This window comes from Panthera pardus, unplaced genomic scaffold, assembly GCF_024362965.1.
Source record: "Panthera pardus isolate Hobbes unplaced genomic scaffold, ASM2436296v1 HiC_scaffold_15, whole genome shotgun sequence".
NCBI lineage: Eukaryota > Metazoa > Chordata > Mammalia > Carnivora > Felidae > Panthera > Panthera pardus.
This window is the reverse complement of record NW_026526710.1, coordinates 39,503,402-39,527,819: the sequence shown is the minus strand read 5'-3', so window position 1 is coordinate 39,527,819 and position 24,418 is coordinate 39,503,402. Positions and strand designations below refer to the sequence as shown.

At 43.0% G+C, this 24,418-nt stretch overlaps 1 protein-coding gene across 3 annotated transcripts in view; it reads right to left on the bottom strand.

Moving 5' to 3' along the window:
- Positions 1-24,418, bottom strand: part of GATA6 (GATA binding protein 6) — a 122,512-nt gene that overhangs the window by 55,561 nt on the left and 42,533 nt on the right. Inside the window, exon 7 of one of the 3 annotated variants that reach the window (XM_053902500.1) lies at positions 1,184-1,216. The exons of the other annotated variants lie outside the window; for them this stretch is intronic. Coding sequence (XP_053758475.1) covers positions 1,199-1,216 — 18 coding nt within the window. The 3' untranslated portion in view covers positions 1,184-1,198. Of the gene's footprint in view, positions 1-1,183; positions 1,217-24,418 lie in introns of those variants that run through there. 3 annotated transcript variants of the gene reach the window in all.

Sequence of the window (24,418 nt, the reverse complement as noted above, 5' to 3'; positions counted from 1 at the left end):
GAATTAAAAGACCCCAGTTCTAGTAAAAGCTAGAACCCTCTACCTACTCATATCTACCGGGGTACAAGACCTCCATCAAATAACACGCTAGGCCCCAAGCTTCTCGCCAGTGATATGGGAACACTGGCACTTGCACTCAGAGTTGCAATGAGGATAAGTTGGTGCATGAAAGGTCAGTACAGAAGGCGCTGTGAAAAGTTAGTCCTATAAAATGTAAAAAGTTTATTACTAATAATGGTGATGACGGCTGTGAAATAAACTATCAGTTCCTACTTTAGAACCAATGGGTTTTAGAGAGGGAAACGTTCCCCTCTTAGCAGGTCCACAGTGAAGGCACCCGGGAGGACAGCGGCCGCTTCTGCAGTTCAGCCTCTGCCCACATGGCTGTTCTTCATTCCAGGCAAAGTGTGAGGCTTCTTTCTTCAGGAGGAGTATTGAAGTTCCGGCCAGGAGCAGGCATCGCCATGTTAGCGGAGAGCATCCCTGGGGTGGGGTCAGGAAAACTGGGCTCTGTCTCAGACTATCTCTGCAACTGGGGGGAAGTGTTAGGTCTAGAATAAACTATAGGTTTCCTACATCTTCTCCAGTACTGAACTCCTTTGATTCTCTATCGGGTGATAAGTAGATAAATTCAAAAGTAATAAATAGTTGACTTCAGGATCATTTTTTATGGTTAAGTAACAAAAGGGATGACACAGATCTATTGTGAATCAACACCAGGCAAGAATTAACTTGGGTTTTGTTGAAAAGACTTCTTTAGTTACTTTGTAACTCATATCTCCGCTAGGCTTGTCAGCCATTCTTACAGGCTATACCTCCAGTGTGCCGTTTGAAAGACAAGATTAAAAATCTTTAATCATTGATTTAAGGAATTTGAGTAATACTGTTTGGCCTTTTACCAGGCAGCTTAAATATTTGACAGAGAATGTGTCAGTATTTGGATTAAATGAAAGAAAGATGCAAGATACATGTGCCCTGTTGGTTATTGAGCTGTTCCCCATTTCAGAAAGGAAGTAGATTTGGGGGCACCTGGGTGGCTTTGGTGGTTAAGCGTCCAACTTTTGGTTTCGGCTCAGGTTATGATCTCACGGTTCATAGGTTCGAGTCCTGCATCGGGCTCCACAGCTGGCAGCATGGAATCTTCTTGGGATTCTCTCTCTCCCCTTCTCTCTCTTCCCCTCCCCTGTTTGTGTCTTTCTCAAAATAAATAAAGAACCTTTAAAAAAAAAAAAAGAAAAGAAGTAGATTTTGTTGCCAGTATTAAGCTGCCCTGGTGCCCAGCAGAAAGAAACAGATGAGGAAACAATTTGAATTTGCTTATGTTTTACCCTCCTTAAGGCATCTGTGAATCCACTCATGTATGGTACATAAAGTTAATTGGATTAGGTCATATAAATATGGAGGGAACTGTTGCTTATGGGTTTAGATTGTATCGTATCATTCTAAAACACAAAGGAGTGGGGTGCCTTGGTGGCTCAGTTGGTTAAGCATTCAACTTCGGCTCAGGTCATGACTTCACAGTTTGTGGGTTTGAGCCCCCCTTGGGCTCTGTGCTGACAGCTCAGAGCCTGAAGCCTTCTTCAGATTCTGTGTATCCCTCCCTCTCTGCCCTCCCCCACTCGTGCTCTGTCTCTCTAAAATAAATAAACTTTTAAAAAAACCACAAAGGAGAACACAAGTGGGAAATTGTAAACAATAAAGCGATATAATAAAAGAACACTCATTTTGATCTTTGATCTACAGCCTGCCAAACTTCTAGACAACTGAAATGTCCAAGCAAACCTGAGAAAATTATAAATGACTTCCGAAATGTTTCAGTATATCAGGTTCAGGATTCATTTTGTCATTGCCTAGTTTCTGAAAAGCCACATCATTCATTCAGAAGTGCATTCATTCAGAAGTGCGTTCATTCATTCATTCATACCTAATAAGCCATGTGCTGGGCTGTGCAAGGTCCCTGCTGGGTGAGAGGGGCTGGCCAGTCCATCCCACCGACTTGCTCTCGGTGCTCCCATGAATGAGAATCTGATGGCATGAACTGTGTTTTAGGAAAGCAGTGTGGCAGAGAATTCTTCTGCTCTCCGCTCAGATTCTCTCACGTGACGGGGTTATTGAAATAAGGAAGATGAGGACAAAGAAGCTGTTGACTCCCCCCAAGAATATGAAAAGTTAGTCAGTTAGGGCAGGCAGGGAAAGAATGCTAACAATGGAAAACTCTCACTTTCCGACCCCAAAAGACAACCCTGTGTATGTCTTTTAGTAAAACATGTTCCCCAGAATAGACTGAGGGGTTTTGTCTGCCTTGGGCACTTCTAGAAAAATGTGTGGCACTTACGAGATGTTCAAATTTTGTTGAATATTGATAAAACATGGCTATTAAAGAAGTAAAATTACAGCTTGGTCTTGGAATTTAGTTTATTAACTCAAGGCCCCAAGCTCATCCAGATTCATCAGATGCTTACAGCTGTATCTTACAGATAAGGCACTGGAGGCCCAAGCGCCCTATAGTGACTATATAGCATGAGCACTGAACTGGGTGAAACGGAGTGTCTGCATTTAGCGAGGGGGTCCCCTGTAAACCCCTCCAGAAATGAAGGAGGCTATGCAGTGTGTTGGTCAGGACTGTGGGTTCTAAGTGAATTCAGGATTCACTGTGACTAATTATCGGCCCGAATGTCTCTGAGCTTTAGCTTCTCATCTGTAAAATGAGGATAATAATAGCACCCACCGCAGTGGACTGTTGTAAGAATAAATGAGGGAAGGCATGTAATCCCACTGGCCCTGCAAAATCAAGAAAAGAAAGACAATTCTCTGCATACAGATATGTTGTGCTGTACATGCTACCTAAGCTAGCCCAAGGAACCCTTGTAGCGCTCGCGCACCGCAAAGAAATCATAACCATCATCAGAAGCCACCGGGTGCATCTGAGAGACGTCAGAGCCAATATCTGCTGATGGAAGGGACCCTCTACTGGGTATCCTCCTAGTCACTGCCTCTCCCTTTGACACAGAAGCCAGGAAATTGAGATCTGGGGAGGATGGACAATGTCTCAGTCTCCCCAGCAGTTCCTGCTGCAAAAACCCGGTTGGGGTGGGGCGGGGTGGGGAGAACGACCACAAAAAGTGACAAAAAGGCGAACTGGATGAAGAGCGTAATTGCAGGATATTCTTAAACTCCAACACTAAAGCAAAAGGATTATTGAATAGCATAAACTTTACGTAGCACTTTGGAGAAGGCTCATCAGTTTTCATTGCACCTGCCTGCAGCAACTTTAAAAATCTTTATTAGACATCTCTCTGCAATCTTCTCATCTGCCACTCCCCTCCACCACCCCAAGGATTTCCGTCTCTGCTTCTACCCAAGGAAATGCTGGTCCTGCCTGGCTCTTCTCTCTGTTAGAGTTTTCCTTTTTCAAACTCCCAACTTTCAATTCTTTATGCCTCCTCTGTGTAAAGCTGATCACCCTCCCCCCACTACTTCATAGTCCAAATCTGGCACATTTCCAAAGATGGCACCAGCAAGATGGTGTCCATCTAATGGCATCCAGCAATGCTGGAAGGCAGCTGTGGTTACAGATAGCCAAATTTCTCCCAATACGCCCTAACATATTGCTTGGATCCCATAGTGAACATACATATCAGTCAACCCAGTATCCATCTGACCCCTTTTCAACTGAACCCGTACTCCCCTTCTAGTATCTACCCTCCTTCATGCAGTCCAATGCTTTAATGGAAGCTGACCTTTATCCCAGCTCCAGTGGTGAACCCTGAATAATCTGAGTCAATTAGAGTATTCCCATCACCTTTGCCAAATTTCTTGTTTCAGGGATGGCTGCGTGACTAATTAGGGCTAATGAGAAGTGACAGGGGACTTTCTGAGTTTCTGAGAATGGAATTTTCTTGCTCTTCTGAGCAAGCTATAGGATGCCAGCTCTCTCCCACTGGACACGAAGAAGGAGCCTTAACCCTGACTGCTACCAACTGTCATCCTACATCCCAAGATGAAGCAGCCTTGGGGTTGGCAAAGGGAAATGACTCACAGAATCTGGGTCTTAAATAATGTCTAAAACAAGTCCACCTCTGCTGTCTGGTTACTTGACCAGTTACTTGTTTCAGCCAGCCACAGTTGAGGTTTTTGTTTCCGGCAGTCATAAACATTCTGAGGGGTGCCTGGGTGGCTCAGTGGGTTAAGCCTCTGACTTGATTCGGCTCAGGTCATGATCTCATGGTTCGTGAGTTCGCGCCCTGATCGGGCTGTCTGCTGTCAGCACAGAGCCTGCTTCTGCCTCTCCCCGCTCCTTGTGCTCTCTGGCTCTCTTGACATAAATAAATAAGCTTTAAAAAAAAAAAAAAATTCTGAGATAAGCCCCATTGTTTCTTATGTACTGATCTTAATATCCAACTAAACCACAAATTCTTGAAGGACAGAGACTTAGATTTCTTTTGTATTTCCCACAGGCCTTGGGACAAAACTGCATAAGTGTAGGTGTTTAAGTATCCAACAATGGGCTCTTTTGTTATTACAAGATCCTTGAAGTAAGCGTCCTTGGTTTTCAGACATTCACTCTGAAGTATTAGAGTTCAGACTCCCATCAATAAACAATTATTAATGAAAATAATGGCTCTGGATATTCCGGAATTTTAACCATGTGGGAGTCGGAATTACAAATTACATCTCAGCCTGAGAGAATTTGAACATTTCTTTCCATCTCATCCTCTATATTCCTAAGAATCCACTTCCCACACAAGCAGAATCTGGTCAAACCCCCAAATCTGTAAAATCTTGGTGTTGTTTTTTTTTTTAGTAAATGTGTTGTTGAATCTGGAAGCATAGATTTTAGTGAACATATTAATGAACTTCAAAGAAATAACCCTTTTAATGAAAATTCAACTGAAAATTCTCCAAGGTCTTAAGAGAGAAATAAAAATTAGTTTAATCAAGCAACCAACCAGCCAGTGAGTGGAAGCTCCTATCCTTCAAGTTGTAGACTGTATTGTTTCAGGAGCCATACAACAAGCAAAACATTCAGACGCCACCCAGAACTTTTGCCAAAATCACAGCACAGTCTGTATTCCAAGAAGCAACTCTGACCAGATTCAGTGGCAATACATTTTTACTTGCATGGAAAGCCTACTCAGAAGCCACACACCTCCATTTGAGGCCTTTAGTAAGACTCTACTGCACGAAAGGACCTGGCATTTATGCTGATTTTAGAAAAAGAAAGACATGTTTATTAGGATTTCTTACAACACATTAAAATTCTTTGCTGTTAATCCAGGACAATATCTTGGTAATTTATGTAAGATTTCCTGCAAATTTCAGTGATCAACCTACAAATTTCCAACCAAAGCTCCAAGTCCTCTCTTGAGCCTTACTCTATCCCCTCCCTTGCATCTAGAACTTTCAGGCTGACACTCTGAGGGCTCCTGAAGTCCACTGTCTCCAAGAAGCAGTCGCTGACCCCCTGAGAGTCAGGGACATTTTCAGGCACCCTATCTGAATTCCCCGTCACTCAACACCCCACAGGCTGCATTTACCATAATGGAAATACTTTATCATAGGTATTTATTAATGCTGTCATATGTTTGTCTATATCACCATTGTATTATTGATCACCAGCTTCTAAATGGCAAGGATCTTGTCAGATTCATTCAAGCTGAAAGACAGGGAGAACCACAAGGCAAACGGAGCTTTCATTATTATTTCTCCTTTGCTCTTTTCAACTTTTCAGACATTTAGTGCTGCGGAATACCTGTGACCTCAGGTCATCTGCTTCGTCTCCTACCTCTCCTCTTTCAAAATGGATCTGTTCCTTCCTCCAGCACCTCAAAGCTCTGCTTTCTGCTAAATTCAAATAAGCTGCATTATAGTGAGCATGCCTTACGATGTTATCCCATCCAGTTGGCATAAAAAGCAGGACAAATGATGGGAATTTGAGGTAACATGACAAGGAGCCGGGGCTGTTCCATCAGGCGGGTATCCATTTATGCTACCTAAGTGTTAAAGCCAGACTTGGTGAAGGGCCTGCCATGATACCGCACAAAAAGCAAAGCTTTAATAAATGTTGTTGAACAAGAATCACTTCCTGTACATACTTCTTTTCCTGTTTATAAAGCACTTTCACACATATTACTTTGTTAATGATGATGTGATGCACACACATGTATGAAAACAGAATCCTAGCGTCCAAGTCCCTCGTTAAGCATGCCACTTGCATATTATACAGGGCAATGATGCTGTTGGCAGTTCTTTTAAAGGCAATTTTTACAAATTTAAGGAAACTACTGTTTTGTTTGTGGGTTCATTCTTCTATCTCCCCTAGATTGGCAGAGAGGGACTTGAAGCTATTCTTGTCTTATTTTCTATTCTCTCTTTCTAAACTATGACCATCCCCATACTTGGAATGTTCGTGGGAGGGAAGGAGAAGCTGTTTCTTCCTGCTAAGAAACCTGATCGCAAGACAAGCAACATGTCAGGAAGCAGTGCTCTTCAGAGGAAATGCTTAGGACTCTCTGATCCTCAGAGACTACAAAAGGGGGATACCCTTCCTCATCCTCTCCCTCAGGACCCCACATCACCCCATCTAGGGTGTGATGAGAGAAGAGACCTCAGGGAGAGGTGGAAGGGGGGGACCCAGGAAATTGGGGGTTGATTTCCCCAGGCATCACCGGCCTGTTAGACCCAACAAGAGATGAGTTTCCAGCCAGGACCTCTACACCTTCACACAAACATAAACATCGCATGCAGGGGTGTGCCTGCCCAACCTCCAGGTGGGACTGCCATTCCTTCCTTCTCCCCAAACACGCACGGTCACAGCTCCCTGGATTCCAACTGGGAGTAGGAGGTAGAGAGTGGAAAGGCAGGTCAATCAGATACTTAAAGATGAAACATCCCAGGTGTGAGGCCAGAGGCCAGGTGGCTCTGCATGAAAGGAAGGTGGCAGTTTTTGTTTATCTAGAAAATGCAGGAGGGGAGGCCTGGCATGCTCAGAGAGCTGTTTCTCTCTTCTTTTCATCCAAACTGAAAGTTCAACTCCTCAAATCACTGAAGAAGGATGGATTTCACAGCATTTTGTGGATTTAACAAATTCTAGCCACTGTCTACCGAAATCTTACTCTTCGCAAAATACCCCAGGAGATATGAAGGCAAGTCGGGTTAGGGTTATAGATGAGGCAGTAAAGGGAATTCAAGAGTATTGTGCACTTCACTTTTTAGTGTTTCCAAAATTGCTTCACTGGATACTTGAGGTTCCATGGGTAGACTACACAGGGAAATGCCACATATGATCCCCCCTCATGAAAACTCTCAACGTCTGTGAGTATATGCAGTGCTTTTTGGATAGATGAATGGATGGATGGCTAAATTAAAATCTTTATATCAAAAAGACAAGAGATAACAAGTGTTAACGAGGACAGGGAGTAAAGGGAACTCTTATGCACCAATGGTAGGAATATAAATTGGCAAAGCCACTATGGAAAACAGTATGAGGTTTCCTTGAAAAGTTAAAAATAGAATTATCATGTGGTCCAGCCATTCCACTTCTGGGTATCTAGCTAAAGGAAACAAAATCACTATCTTGAAGAGATATCTGCACCCCCATGTTCACCGTGGCACTATTTGCAACAGCCAAGACATGGAAATAACCTAAATGTCCAGTGACTGAATAGATAAAGGAAATAATAAAGCCATTTAAAAAAAAAAAGACGACAACAAAGAAGGAAATTCTGCCATTTGCGACAACATAGATGAACTCTGAGGGCATCACGCTAAGTGAAGTAAGTCAGAGAAAGACACGCACTGTATGATCTCATTTTTACGTGGAGTTTAACAACACTGAACTCACAAAAACATAGAACAGACCGGTGGTTGCCAGGGGCACAGGCTGAAGGGGCAGGGACAGGAAATGCACGAAGGTGGTCAAGGGGAACACACTTCCAAAGACGAACAAGTCCTGGGGATGTAACACACAACATGGTGACTGTACTTAACAGCCCTGTATCTTATACGTAAAAGTTGCTAAGGGAGAGTCGATTTTAAAAGTTCTTAACACATACACACACAAAAATTATAACCATGTGACAGGGCGCCTGGGTGGCTCAGTCAGTTGAGCGTCTGACTTCGGCTCAGGTCCTGATCTCACAGTTTGTGAGTTCAAGCCCTGCATCGGGCTCAGTGCTGACAGCTCAGAGCCTGGAGCCTGCTTTGGATTCTGTGTCTCCCTCTCTCTCTCTCTGCCCCTCCCCTGCTCATGCTCTGTCTCTCTCTCTCTCTCTGTCAAAAACAAATAAACATTGAAAAAAAATTGTAACCATGTGAGATGATGGATGTGTTAACTAACCTTACTGGGGTGATCATTTTGCAATATACACATATATCAAATCACTAGGTGTACATCTTAAACTTCTACAATGTTACATGTCAATTACATCTCGATGAAGATGGAAAGTAAAATAATCACCTCTAGGTGGTTGCCACAGGTGTGCCTGCCTGGAGCCTTCAGGTCGCCAACAGGTCTCTGTATGAACTCTAAGTGACAACTAGGGCAGCCACCTCAGAGAAAATGGATGCTCTTTGATGTTTCCAGTCAGCCACAACCTAAAATCTCACGCATGTCTGTTTGACACCTTCAAGCTAAACAGGCCCAGAAGAGCTAAATAACAAACTCAGCGTCAGGGATAACAGGCACTTACCTGAAAAGTGACACATTAGAAACTTCTCACAATAGGGGCACCTGGGTGGCTCAAGTGGGTTGGGCATCCGACTTCGGCTCAGGTCTCATGGTTTGTGTGTTCCAGCCCGAGTCAGGCTCTGTGCTGACAGCTCAGAGCCTGGAGCCTGCTTTGGATTCTGTGTCTCCCTCTCTCTCTGCCCCTCCCCCCACTCATGCCCTGTCTCTCTCTCCTTCAAATGTAAATAAACATTAAAAGAAGGAGGAGGAGGAAGAGGAGGAGGAGGAGGAGGAGGAAGAGGAGGAGGAGGAGGAGAAGAAAGAAGCTGCTTACAATAAACCTGCTCTGGGAGAGGATGAGATCATTTTAAGTAGATTTCTAGTAAATTCTACAACCAACAATTAATTTATATATATATATATATATATATATATATATATATATATATATATATGTATTTTTTTTTTTTTTGAGAGAGAGAGAGTAAGTGAGGGAGGGGCAGAGAGAGAGAGGAGAGAGAGAGAATCCCAAGCAGGCTCTGTGCTGTCAGCGGGCCCGACTCGGGCAGAACTCACCAACAGTGAAATCATGACCTGAGCCGAAATCAAGAGTCAGACACTTAACCAACTGAGCCACCCAGGTGCCCCCTACAACCAACAACTTCAAGATACAATCTCAGAGAGATGAGGATACAGACTTCCCATTTTTATGAAAGTCTGTCTGTTCTCACATCCTTATGACTTTCAGAAATTGATCTTCTGAACTTCTGGGCTTGTCCATGTCAAGGAATGCAGTCAGATGACTGAGTTCAGTTCCACACTTAATCTGGTCATCTAGATTAAGACCTGAGTCAGGAACCTCTGGATCGTGGCACACTGCACTTCTAAATGTTCTCTCAGCCACTAATTTGCTGACATTTCAAAGAAATGATACCCACAGAGTGGATCTGAACACAGGCCTTTACTTCCCAGGGTCAAAGAAAAAATTGAGCAAATGAAACCATGGAAGTGGATGAAAACAAAGTGGAGACATGACACGACATAAATATTTGAGTGTCAGCCTCTCAGTTGCTCACAGAACAGTTGGACAACAATTGCCTGGCTCTCCTCCCTATGGCCCCGTCACCCTGCTCACTCCCTGCACTGGGCTGTGCCCAGAACAGAGCTCTGAACACTGCACCCACAGCACCCACACCCATTGCCTTCCCTGGTCCACTCCCCACTTAAAATAACATATCTTGCACAACAGTGTGCATGTACCTAAGTCACTGATCTATACACTCAAAACTAGTTAAGATGGCAAAATTTATGGTATGTATATTTTACCACAACTTTTAAAAATTAAAAAAGAGGGGAGCCTAGGTAGCTCAGTTGGTTAATAGTCTGACTTCAGCTCAGGTCATGATCTTACCGTTTGTGAGTTCGAGCCCCACTTCAGGCTCTGTGCCTGGAGCCTGCTTCAGATTCTGTGTCTCCCTCTCTCTCTGCCCCTCCGCCACTCACTCTCTGTCTCTGTCTCTTTCTGTCTCAAAAAGAAACAAACATTAAAAAATAATAATAAAAAAAGAACCAAGAAAAAAAATAGTATCTCTATTTCATAAATGAAGCACAGAGACATGAAGTCACTTTCCCAAAGTCACACAGTAATAATAGTGGATATACCAAGAGACTCTAAAGACATCTATAGGCAATTTATGTAATTTAATTAAAAGGTAATTTAAACACTTATGGTTTGTCTATTAGCACTTCACAAAATGCTCACTCCTGGTAATGCACCCAAACCTGCTGGCGATTCCAATCAGCATTATCAGGGCAGCATTATCTGCAGCATTTCTGGGGCAGTTATAGCATTCCAAAAATGACTCAGAAGTGCCAACTCTCTTTCAACTCACACGTTGGAACATTTCTGTTTAAATGCGTCATGTGGGCTTTACACGGTGTCTAATGGATGCTTTTAGCTGACTGGGCTTCCCTTTCCTCCCCTCTTCCAGTCCTGTTGCCTGAAAATACCTGAGGCTGCCATTTCTGGGCTGCATGTATTGACGATTTCACCAACACAAAGTCCAACGGGTTGTCTGGAATTTTAACAACACAAGAATGATACCCACGAGACAGATGATAAGAAGAGACGATGAAGGCAAATCACTGAATACTCATAAAGACAGGAAAAGGATGAGATTGCACCAGAAATTACTATCATTTCCATACCTGAGAGACAGCATTGCCCTAGACAAATTCGTAACGCCGAGCTTAAATTCTGATTCAACAACTTATTGCCTACACTCCCTTACCCTCTTTAGCCTCCGTGTTCACTGTACCTACTATATCTATATCTACTTCACAAGTTGTTATGAGACTAAAGAGAAAATATATATTAAAGTGCTTGCCGAACTATCGAACAACATGTAAATAGTTATAGGTATCCCTTCTACACAATTTGTCTTTAAAAATTCATGAATTCATAAACATCAACACATTTCAAATCCAAAAACAGACTCTACATTAAAAAGAACCCATTTGTTGGCATCTGGGTGGCTCAGTCAGTTAAGCGTTTGACCTTGACTCAAGTCATGATCCCATGGTTCATGAGTTCGAGCCCTGCATTAGGCTCTGAGCTGTCAGCACAGCTGGAGCCTGCTTCAAATTCTATGTCTCCCTCTCTATCCGCCCTTCCCCCACTCATGCTCTGTCTCTGTCTCTCTTTCTCAAACATAAATAAACATTAGCAAAACAAAACAAAACAAAAGAGCCCATTTGTAGAAACATTTTACTCAAATGGTATTTTAAATTTTTTTTTTTAACGTTTTTATTTATTTTTGAGACAGAGAGAGACAGAGCATGAACAGGGGAGGGTCAGAGAGAGGGAGACACAGAATCTGAAACAGGCTCCAGGCTCTGAGCTGTCAGCACAGAGCCTGACGCGGGGCTCGAACTCACGGACCGCGAGATCATGACCTGAGCCGAAGTTGGCCGCTTAACCGACTGAGCCACCCAGGCGCCCCTCAAATGGTGTTTTAAAACCTGATCTGAAAGGCCCTTACCAGATAGGATTTTGATTTCTATCCTATTTGTAATCCCTATTTAACTAATGAAAGACCTTAGCTTAAAATTATCAAGGGAAGTTAGGTATATATTACTAATATCTTAGAATAAAGTAAAAAAGGATAACAGTTTACCCTTGGTTGATGTTGCGGAGAATGGACAATCCCAACAAGAGATTTTTATACTTGAAATATCCACTATAAAGTTTACCCTCCATTCCGAAACTTCAAATATTAAAATGTAGAAATTATCAAGGAGTTCCAGTCCCACTGCTCAATGTCACTGAAGGAGTACCCCAGCCATGTCTTTGTGTCACTCCTTTGTCTAAGGCCCTGAGTTCAACTTGGGACACAAAATGTATCATGAGGTGTTGTTCAAGTGTATAGCATCCCTATTCAAGCACCTACTTGAACGTCATTTCCCAGCAGCAGAAGCCCCAGATGCGTCTCTGAAAACAGAGGTGAAAGCTCAAAATGACCCCTTTCCTGTGAAAACCTTTTCCTTAGTGGTCTTCCCATGAAGCCCCATTCATTTCTAGCATGGGTTCTACCTCCAAGAACATCTACTCACATCTTCCAATTACCAACACCTCACCATGGCAACATTCTGAGTGCCAGCAGAGCTCTCTGTTCTCCATGGAGCATGCAGAGGCATGGCTCTTGCCTTGAGGGCTTGTGACATAAGCAGGACAAGAAACAATATTTAGATAAGACATCAGATCAAGAGGCTGATAAGATTCAAGTGTGAGTTGTTCCCTTCCCCCTCTTCCTCTGAAGGTAGCTCTTCAAAAAGGAGCCAGGACAGAAAAGAAGGATCATTCAGAAGAGACCCTTCTGGGGATGGGGTGATAGATGTTCTCAGGGAGTCCAAGGGGTGGATTGAAGCTGAGAAAAGATGGTTGGGAAAAGAAACAGGAAGAAAAGAGGGCAGAAGCATAAGTAGGAACCAAGGAGAGATATTTTATTTTATTTTTAATGTTTATTTATTTATTTTGAGAAGGAGAGAGACAGAGAGAATCCCAAGCAGGCTTCCCGCTGTGAATGCAGAGCCCAAGGCTGGGCTCAATCTCATGAACTGTGAGACCACGACCTGAGCCGAAATTAAGAGTCAGACACTTAACTTACTGAGCCATCCAGGCACACCTGAGGAGGGATATTTTTTAAAAAAATTTTTTTTAATGTTTTATTTATTTTTGAGACAGAGAGAGACAGAGCATGAATGGGGGAGGGGCAGAGAGAGAGCGAGACACAGAATCGGAAGCAGGCTCCAGGCTCCGAGCCATCAGCCCAGAGCCTGACGCGGGGCTCGAACTCACGGACCGCGAGATCGTGACCCGAGCCCAAGTCGGACGCTTAACCGACTGAGCCACCCAGGCGCCCTGAGGAGGGATATTTTAAAGGAACTGAGAAAGTATTTCAGACAGCAGCCCCCATGAGATAGCTTGAAAGCAATTGAGAATCTCCCTCCAGTGGGAACAGATGCAGAAGACTGGAACCATCTTTCCAGCAACTTTCTTTCAATTGTTACTGCTGGTATTTCCTTAAGAAAACAATTTCGGGGCGCCTGGGTGGCTCAGTTGGTTAAGTGACCGACTTCGGCTCAGGTCATGATCTCACAATCCGTGAGTTCGAGCCCCGCGTCGGGCTCTGTGCTGACAGCTCAGAGCCTGGAGCCCGTTTCAGATTCTGTGTCTCCCTCTCTCTCTGCCCCTCCCCTGTTCATGCTCTGTCTCTGTCTCAAAAATAAATAAACGTTAAAAGAAAACAATTTCAAAGAAGATAAAGTACCTACACACTAAAATGTTCCTGACTGTTTCAATAACAGAAAATCTAGAAACAATCAAAATGTCCATCAAAGAGATTGGTCGATCCATTGAGGGTGTCAGTGTAGTAAGTATTGTGCAGACACATTGTGAAAATGATCATTATTAAGATAATATATAAGCATGGAGAATATGCAGGGTTAATATTAGGAGAAGATAAGCACAATACTTGGGTGTTACAATATTCAATAAATGGGTAGGCTACAATGAACTTGCAATAATGCCAAACAAACGTATACAGTATTTGTAGACAAAGACTAGGAAAAATGCAAATATAAAAAAAGTACTGCAGTCACATTAAGACGGTAGTAGTAGAGGTCTTTACATTTTTTTCAAACGTTTGAAGCATTTTTTTACATGCATCTTTTCAGTTTAAAACTCCTCAGTGTCTTGGTGGTTTTGCTAATGGAGACATCCTTCCAGTGTCAATGCGAGTATGGCAGAGGAAGTAGAGGGATGAGAAGTTGTTCTTTTTAAACATCCACCTATAGCCTACACTGCTTTAGCAGGCAGAGGGGGTGCTAATTAGTCCTTCTCACATTTGCTAGTGAATAAGCCACCTGGTGGGGGAGGGGGGAACCACTTGAAGTATGGAACACAGGTCACTGGGGGGGCCCAAGTGAGTTGCTGGCTTGGAAGGGAAGCTGTGAAAGCCCAAGATGCTAAACAGCCACTGGGACCATTTGCCTCCAATTCTGATAACCCATCTTGTCAGCAACAGCCTAGCTCCCCTGAGGCCACCATGGTTTCACCCAGTTTCCTTGCCGCTCAGATGAGACCTAAGCTAGGCATCTCTCAGCCAAGCTGAGCCATTTCATTCAGCTTTGTTTTCCCGGGTATTTTGTTTCTTAAAAATTAGCAGTATGGGGGCACCTGGGTGGCTCAGTCAGTTAAGCATCCAACTCTTGGTTTCGGCTCAGGTCATGATCTCACGGTTTTGTGAGTTTGAGCCCCACGTCCGGCTTTGTGCTGACAGTGCAGAGCCTGCTTGGCATTCTCTCTCCCCTGCTCTTTCTGCCCCTCCCCCACTTGAGCTGTCTCTGTCTCTCTCAAAATAAATAAACTTAAAAAAAAAAGCACTATGGATAAAAATAAGAAAGGCTTAGTTAAGTGCTTGGCCTCAACAGCACAGACAAATAAAAAAAGTCCTCTTAAAGAATCATTTTGGGGGCACCTGGGTAGCTCAGTCGGTTAAGCATCCAGCTCTTCAACTCAGCTCAGGTCTTAATCTCAGGGTTGTGAGTTCAAGGTCCACATTGGGCTCCATGCTGAGCATGGAGCCTACTTAAATAAAATTCAAAATAAAAAAATAATCATTTTGCTTTATTGTTTTCTGCCCAGATCCTAAATCTCTTGAGAAAGTGCTAACTTTGGGGAAATCCCACAAATGCAAACACACAGGGTTAATTTTCTCCCTTGATGGCTACCAAGTTAGCCTATTTTACTAAACTAGTTAGCGTTTAAGCAGCACAAGCCCCGTGAGACTGAGGGCTTAGACGGCCAGAAACCCTGGGATGGGGAAGAGTCCCAGGAACCGTGGCCCATGTCACTCACGTCGCCCAGTGGCACCCAGCTGAGGCAAGCCACTCCACTCACTGAATTTCTCTTTCTTCGATACAGAAGATAAGCATCTGGCCTCTCCAATACCATCATTCACCCATCCGTCTACCAGATGCTGTCATGAGCATCAAATGCGATACAGGAATGAAAAATTTTTAAAAGCTTTACACGTGTGTTAGTAACATTATTAAATAAATGAAAACACAAGCAAAACACATAAAAGGGTGTGTTTCAGGCATGTGAAGTGCCCCTTGAAGTTGCCAGGGAGGGCACAGCTTGGGAACTGGGCTGGAACATCTGTACACCGAGATCCAGGACAGCCCTGTGCCAGCAAAGCCTTTGAAAGGGCCACCGCAGATCACAACCATCTATGGAAGAACAAAGGGGAAAACATGGCCCAAAACAACAGCAAGAAGCAAAAGCCAGCGCCTGGCACTTCTGGGCAGGTTAAAGCCCATGGTGGGAGCCTCCAGGCTCTCATGACTGATCAGCACATCCCGAAAGGGAACGGCACGTCCCCTGCCCCCTCCCACCGACTCCAAACCAGGGGCTGCTCACTGTCAGCGGTGTGGGCCCCTGAGTCACCCACACGTCAACGCCCTGGGTTTCCCTTGGATCCTCTCCCAGCGGTGTTGCCAGATGATGAGATCATGGCACTTGACAAAACCCTCTCTTTCAAAAGCACCTTTTATCCAAATGGATAAAAAAAGAATTTAACAGGCTTTATCTTTCTGGCTGTCCCATCTTTGGCAAGGCCTACAGCTCACATATTCAATTGTGTTGGGTTGTTGTTGTTTTTTTTAATATATATTTTTAGAGCGGTTTTCAGTTCACAGCAAAATTGAGTAGAAAGTACAGAGAGTTCCCATACACGCCGGCTCCCCACACGACCTCACTGTGGACATCCACACCAGAATGACACATTTGTTACAGTCAGCGAAACTCCTCATCACCCAGAGTTCATACTTTAAAACTAGATTCACTTTCAGTGTTGTGCATTCTCTGACATACTCGGTTTTCAAGGAAGGAAGTAGGCAGGAGGAGAATGGAAATTCACAACCAGTCAGTAAGCAAGGACTGCGTGCTCCACAAACAAAACTTCCCTCTCTCATGACATCTGTGGAAGGCTTTTCTTCAACCATCAAGCAAGGGAACCCCTGAGGTGCATTAACATGCAGGACACGTTTAAAAAAATAAAAAAATTCAAAAAAAAAACCGGGGTGCCTGGGTGGCTCAGGCGGCTAAGCATCCAGCTTTGGCTCAGATCATGACCTCACAGTTCATGAGTTCCAGCCCCGCGTCGGGCTCTGTGCTGACAGCGCTGAGCCTGAAGCCTGCTTCAGACTGTGTCTCCCTCTCTCTCTGCCCCTCCCCGCTCCTCGAAAATAAATAAACATTAAAAAAAAATTTTTAAATCAAGATGTATAAACCAGTGCTTCTCAAACTTTCACATGAATCTGTAACCCCAAGAGTCTTGTTAAATCCAGATTTTGCTTGAATAGGTCTGGGGTGAGGGCGCCAAGATGCTCCAACAAGCCCCTAGGTGACATCCGTGATGCTGGACATTGGACCCCACTTTGAAAAGTGAAATTGAATGTGAGGTGTGTTGGAAGGGGAGGGAGCTTTCAAGTTGAGTGGATTTGGGTTCAAATCATAGCTCTGCCACTTACTGGCTGCCCAGCCAATGACTGTATCTATAAAAATGAGATGATCAAACTCACCCTGCAGGGTTTCATGAGGTATTGACTGCAAAGTTCAGTTCAGAGCTGGAACTCAATGAACTGAGCAGTAATTATCATTATTTTTTCCCCACTGCTTTTATCACTGTTATATCTGATTTTGATAAATTTCTCCTTTACCCATCTTTGTATAAAAAGCATATTAACAACTTTTAGACAAAGGCTATACATTTTTTGTAAATATTTCACATTTAATCTCGATAAGAACACCTCATAAAACCAGATTAGCATGAGTTAATAGACTCATGTAACCCAGAATTTCATATCTTTATAAGTGTATTTATTTATTTTGAGAGAAAGAATGCAAGCAGGAGAGGGGCAGAGAAGAGAGTGAATCCCAAGCAGTCTCTGAACTGTTGGCATGGAGCCTGACGTGGGGCTTGATCTCACAAACTGTGAGATCATGACCCGAGCCTAAAATCAGGTCAGATGCTTAACCAACTGAACTACCCAGGGGCCCCTAATCCAGAATTTCAAAAAGATGCCCCCAATTTTTTCTTCTACTCTAGTTTTTGTGAAAAGTCAAAAGAAAGAGTTTTCTCTCTACCCTTCATCTTTTCCCTCAAGGCCCTGTCTGCATTCCAGTCTTTCCCACCTGGCCTCACACGTATTCATGTGAATTACATAATGTTAGATTTAGACAAAGCTTTGAGAGTTCCCAGCCCAGCTCTCTGATTTTAATAAGAAAATCAACATCCAGGAAGATTGGGTTATTTGCCCAAAGTGACAGTTACGTTTTCTTAGAACCAGAAGAAATTGGGTTTAAATAGGTTAAATTAATTAAACAAGGAGACCATTAGACTGAGGTAATTCTAACACCTTAACAGCCTATGTAAGAAAACCAAAACCAAAGCCTATAATGCCTCAAGGTTAAGAAATCCACACCTGGACAACCAATCACAAATGCCCAACTAGGCTTTCCAAATAAAGCAACAACTTAAGCCTTAGCCAATCCAATGATTTCCTTGCTTTGCTTATGCATCTTCCCTATAAAATTCTTGTCCTAAGACTTAAGGAGCACTCCTAGCCACTTCCAATTTGGTGTGGCCCAGCTCCAATTGATTTTTGTTCAAATAAACTTTTAAAATTTGTAACATGCCTCAGTTAATCTTTTAACCTTTTCTTTTTTCCTTAATGTGTATTTATTTTTGAGAGAGAGAGACAGAGCGTGAGTAGGGGAAGTGTAAAGAGAGAAGGAGACACAGACTCCGAAGCAGGCTCCAGGCTCAGAGCTGTCAGTGCCAAGCCTGATGTGGGGCTCGAGCTCACAAACCGTGAGATCATCACCTGAGCCGAAGTCAGACGCCCAACCGACTGAGCCACCCAGGTGCCCCTTTTAACATTTTCTTTAAGACAGCTTTGCACATAATAAAAGGCAACTCTCACGTACAGGGGACAGTTGGGGGACAGTGCTTCGCAACAGCACCCTTGGAAACCATACACAAGTATAAAGGCAAGCCTCTAGATTAGTGGTTCCCAGGATGTGAGATTTCACAGGCCAGAAAAAACAAAAAGAGATTGTAATTGGGAACGTTACCAATTTTTGACTTTGTCAAGAAAGAACTTTTTTCTGTAGTTATTCTCATTCACTATCACCATTATCCCATAAAAGGAAATAAAATATTTTAATTCCAAAAAAAAAATAGAATGGACATAATCCCACAATAAAGGACATTTCTCCCATTTAAGGTTTATGAAAAATTCAATTATAGCCACTATTTTTCTCATTTTATTGCAAATGAGTAATCGGAAGTGAACACTGATTCTTAATCTACTTTGTGTCATAAGTGCCTTTGAGAACCTGAGGAAAACAATGGAAAAAATGTACAGAAAAAATGTACATACCTACGTACATGCAATATTTTCAAGTAAGTCCAGATATTTGCAGGTCCCAGGTCAAGATCACCTGCTCTTAGCTGGTAATTTCGTCTCCACCTGACTCACTAGTGACTTCATCCTCTGGTCATCTTTAATGGATCTGCGATCCTCTGCAAACTGCAGGAGACTCAGGGCAAGGTCCTGTTCTCAAGCCCTAAGGCTATCAGAGCTAGCCTTCAGCACAGTTGGTCTGAACTTTCCTGAGAGGAATAAGAAGGAGTTTCTTCTTTTGCCTGGACCCTGCCCATTAATGATAATGCCAAATACAAGAAGATCCCCTCCCCAAAAAGCCTCAAAACCAAAAGTTCCTCTGGGTCCAGGACCAAAATGCCCCACTTGGTGGTGTAAGGCCATGGGATTCTGGGAAGTAGACTGAAAAAAAAAAGTAAAGGTCATTCTGAAACAGGACCAGATTTAGGTCCATCTACGTCTCATATCCAGATCATTCTCAAAGCCCTGTGGAAGAGGCAGCAGAAGTTAGGAGAGCTAAAATTGGTCCAGGTTCAGTCCAGTGGTCAATGGTATCGGAATGGGGTGGAGGGCACCTAAAAATCCCAGAACCAGTGTCTGGTAACACCCACGGAATGATGAACGGGCAGGTACACGCATACCATGACATATGTGGGTGACAAAAGCATCACAGTCTGCTTTTGAATGATGAACAATGGGAGAAGCTTCTCAACCTTCAGAGGCAGGTAGACTATCAGTACTGCTCAGAATGGCTTCTCAGCCATGTCTGTCTTAATATGATCAAACCTACCTGCATCAATCCATCCACCCAGCTTGTAGTTCCTAAGGTCACCCATACAGAACATATAATATCATTCTACAGTATCCCTGTGGAGAAGACCAGACAAGGAAAAGTGATCTTTGTTGCAAGCCTCAATGCCTGTGCATTAAAGAGAGGAAAATCACACTTGCAACCTCCCCTTCCACCCCTCTCCCCCTGAAAGAAAGGCATTTGCTTCTTTCTTAAGTATGTAGAATTCCTGGCTCTGACATCTGCAGAATTTAGGAAGATCAGGTAGCTAAATGGATGCTATTTACACGTATAGGTCTCCCTAGATGGATTATCAACCCGTTTTTTTGCAGACAAAGATTGGGAAAAACCCTTAATGGTGGCTGGGGTGGGGGAGAGGCTAATGAGAAGGCTTTGGGGAAGTAGGGAATCCTTCAAATCATTAAAACCAATTTTTATCTGGAGTGCCTGGTTTGTTCAGTTGGTAGAGCATGTGACTCTTGATCTCGGGATTGTGAGTTCAAGCACACATTAGGCATAGAGTTTACTTGAAAAAAATAAATAAATAAAATAAAATAAAACCATTTCTTATCTGGGGAATGCCAAAAGAGGTGAATATTTGACATATTTAAATATAAATGTATGGTAGATTCAGACACGTGAGTATTGATTATGTAGCCATAGGTAACTGAAAACTCCCCAGAGACCCATGAGGGATTAACTCCGTTAATGCTTTATTTCTTAAGCTGGGTGGTGGGTACCTGGGCATCTCTTTATTGGTCAAGTTGTTTTTTTTTTTTTTTAATGTCTATTTATTTTTTAGAGAGAGAGAGACTTTGTTGGGGAGGGAGAGAGAGGGAGACAGAGGATCTGAAGCAGGTTCTGGGATATCAGTGCAGAGCCCAACACTAGGCTCGAACTCAAAGTCAGACGCTCAAACGACTGAGCCACCCAGGTGCCCCTCTCATTATTATTCTTTAAACTGAATAAATGCAGATATATATGCTCTTTTGATTATATATTTCATCAAAATAAAATATCTAATTAAAGTCTTCTCTATTTCCATTGCCTTCCTTACCTGAAGTTAACAGAAGGAGCCAATTAGTGGGTCAGATTTGAGAATGTATCTTTTCTTTGTCTCCCTGTAGGCCTCTCCTTCTGTACTTCTTTCCTCTGTGTGGCTTCCTGTTTCCTGACCCTGCTGGAATGTGAGCAGCAAACCTTTGAGAAGAGAATTTGTGAACACGACTCAGGCTAGTCTCAGTCTTTTTATGTTCAGGAGTGAGGCTGAGCCACAGACCAGCCTTCCTGCCCTCCACTGCCTGGAGGGAGACACAGATGAGGCCAGGGAACAGAGGTGCCCCAAGGTGAGAGACAAGAAGCTGGCTATTGGACAGGCAACAAACTCCAGCCTCTTGGAGCCCAGCCCAGCACTGGAAGGGATGCCAAAAGGCACAGGCTCTACAGAAACAGTTCATTCAAAGCACCTTTACTGCCCTTTCTCTCTCCTTTCTCATTCACCATATAAATGGCAGCCATGAGTTCAGATAGAGCCGCTTGCGTTTGAGGCACAGGGAAGTGTCCACTGCAGGGAAAGATTCATGAGAAAAGGGAGGTTGCCTTTCTACTTTAGAAAAGGAGAGCAAGGAGCCCCAAATCCTTGGCCCCTGGGTAAAATCAACCCTGTCAGAAGTAGCTTTGTTTGCTCCACATGAAAGTGGAGTGGGAACAAGTGGCTGGCCATGTAGGCCAGCCCAAAGAAGCCATGAGCCTAAGGTCACACGTGACACTAATTCCCAACTGCAGCCATTTGGGGAATGTCAACTAAAATCACATTCATAATGTAGTAAAATGACCCCCAGCCACAATTAGAGGAAAGAATAATTTAGAACCTATCTTCTTTGAAGAGCAGAACAATTCAAAGAAACTGGTTAATGGTAACTACCGGCAAGCTAGAGCTTGAATGAAACCAGGTGGAAATAGAGGGTGAGACATCTCAGTCCAGCACAAATGATGCTATAAAGAAAATGGTCAGACCCCTGTGCTCACAGGGCTGGCCTTGTGCTGACCAAGCCGGCCTTGGGCTCCAGATGCACTGTGCCTTCCCCATTTTTTGCAGATGGAAAAGAGGCTAATTTTTAGTTAGTTAGCTATCATTACTTACCATTATTCTTATAGCTGACGGTATTCTAAGTCTTTAGCTATAAAGTAGCATTAAAAAACCTTTTTTGTGTTTCAAAAAATTTGAAGCCTTTTGTGGCCTTGGAGAGATCATGTCAGGGATGAAAACCATGACAGGATTAAATAATTTGAAGATGTCAACTTCAATCCTGGGATGCCCATCTCCATCCAGACTTCTCCCAAAATTGTTCTCAACTGAAGTTTCTAGTTTTAATTACTTTCATTGCTAAGGTACTTGAGAAAAACAAAGCAAATCAAAACTATTTCCTGTAATGATTAATCACTTCTTCCTAGAATGGAAGAATTGCTAATTCCTACAGTACAGGTTGTCTGCTTTACAAGTAAAGCAAAGCACTACTTGGCCTAACCTCCCCTTTCTCATCTGACACACCTAGACGGTAGCCACACCCTGATGTGGGGTTTTGGTTTCTTTGTGTGGGGTTTTTTTGGGGGAGGGGGTGGCGTTTAAAGCAGATAAATTCTTTCACACCTCTGAAAGTGAGCCTCTTGCCTCAGACTTACTAATGGCACATAGGGCCCCAGAACTTCAGAAACAATCAAAGGGAAGAGAAAGGAGCTCATCTCTACTTCAAGTTCAGTCTGTGTCAAGTATTATGCTTGGCAGTTCACATACAGCATTTCATTTACTTTCACAACAACCCTAGAAGATATCCCATTACTCTCATTTTACAGATGAGTCAACTGAGGCTCAGGGAAGTTAAATAGTATGACCAACGTCGCACAGCTGGTAGGTGGAAAAGCCAGGGTTTAAGTCTCAATCTCAGTCCAAAGCCTTGTTTCTTTCCAATATACTGTTCCCTAAATGTCAAGAAAGCTAATACAGAGCATGAATCTACCTAGAGCTTGGCTGTGAACATGTCTTTTTTTTTTTTTTAATGTTTATTTATTTTGGGGAGAGAAAGAGAGACAGAACATGAGTGGGGGGAGAGACAGAGAGAGGGGACACAGAATCCGAAGCAGGCTCCAGGCTCTGAACTGTCAGCACAGAGCCCAACGTGGGGCTCAAACCTACAAACTGCAAGATCATGACCTGAGCTGAGGTCGGATACTTAACCGACTGAGCCACCCAGGTGCCCCAACATGTCTTTTTTAATGAGACATATTTTTTAAAAATATTTTTTAACTTATGTTTTTAAGTTTATTTATTCATTTTGAGAGAGAGAGTGTGTGGGAGAGGTAGAAGAGAGAGAGAGAATCCCAAGTAGGCTCTGCACCATCAGTGTGGAGCCTGATGCGGGGCTCAAACTCACAAACCGTGAGATCATGACCTGAGCTGAAATCAAGAGTTGGCCACTTAACCAACTGAGCCACCCAGGTGCCCCTAAAAATATTTTTAAATCTAAAAACACCTCTCAGGGCACCTGGGTGGCTCAGTCAGTTAAGCGTCCAACTCTTAGTTTCAGCTCAGGTCACGATCTCATGGTTTGTGAGATTGAGCCCGAGACATGATCAGGGCTGACAGCACCGAGACTGCTTAGGACTCTCTCTCTTCCTCTTTTTCTCTGCCCCTTCTCTGCTTCCACTCTCTCTCCCTCTCAAAATAAATAAACTTCAAAAAATAAAAATAATAAATAAATAAATAAATAAATAAATAAATAAATAAATATACCTCTCAAGTACTGATTAGATGAATGACATCATCACATCATAGTGATAGTGAAAAAGACATCCCTTTTATGGTTAATAAACATGTGATGTCAATTTTTAATACTGACTGAAAACATGGAGCCATATCCAAAAAAAGTGAAGCAATCACAAGCTGTGAATTCCTAACAAGTCTCTGCAAATCTTGTACCAACACAAGAGGAGCAGAGAAACTCAGTGTTAAAAAGGGAGAAGAAAACTTCAAGTACACCAAGGCTACATGTCCCCCTTTACAGACAAGTTAGCTGAAGCCCAGAAGAGCCCAGTGATTTGCCCAGAGTTGCACAGTAGACCATGGCAAGCTGAGTTCAGAACTCAGCAGATGAGTGTGGACAGCTCCTGCACTTCAGGATAGCACCCCTTCTACAAAACTTCCCCCACCCAGTAAGAAACCTAAGAGAGTTCCCAGGATCAATCTAGATGTTGCTCTAACGGTATTTTTTAGATGTAGTTAACATATAAACAGGAGATGGAGTAAAACAGATTACCTTCCCTAATGTGGGTGGGCCTGATCCAATCAATGGAAGACCTTACAAGCAAATACTGAGGTTTTCCAAGGAAAAAACCTTCTTCAGGAATACAACATAGAAATGCCCGAGTTTCTAGATTACTGCCCTGCCAAATTGAGACTCAAGACTCCAACATCATCTCTTTTTCTTTTTATCGTCATTCATTTCTCCCACCTCCCACTCCCTGCCTCTGGCAACCACCAATCTATTCTCTGTATCTATTAGGTGTTAGGGGAGGGCTTTGTTTTTGTTTTTGTTTTAGATTCCGTATATAAGAGAGATTATATAGTATTTGTCTTTCTCTGCCTAACTTATTCCACTTAGAATAAGGTCTTCAAGGTCCATCCATTCCATCCATGTTGTCACAAATGGCAAGACTTCCTTCTTTTTTATGGCTGAATATTCCATCATATATGTGTGTGTGTGTGTGTATGTGTGTATATATATGTGTGTGCATGTGTATGTATATATATGTGTGTGTGTGTGTGTGTGTGTGTGTATATATATATATATATATATATATATATGGATGTATGTATATAGATGTATAGATGTATCTTCTTAATCCATTCATCCCTCAATGGGACACATGTTGCCTCCATATCTTGGCTATTG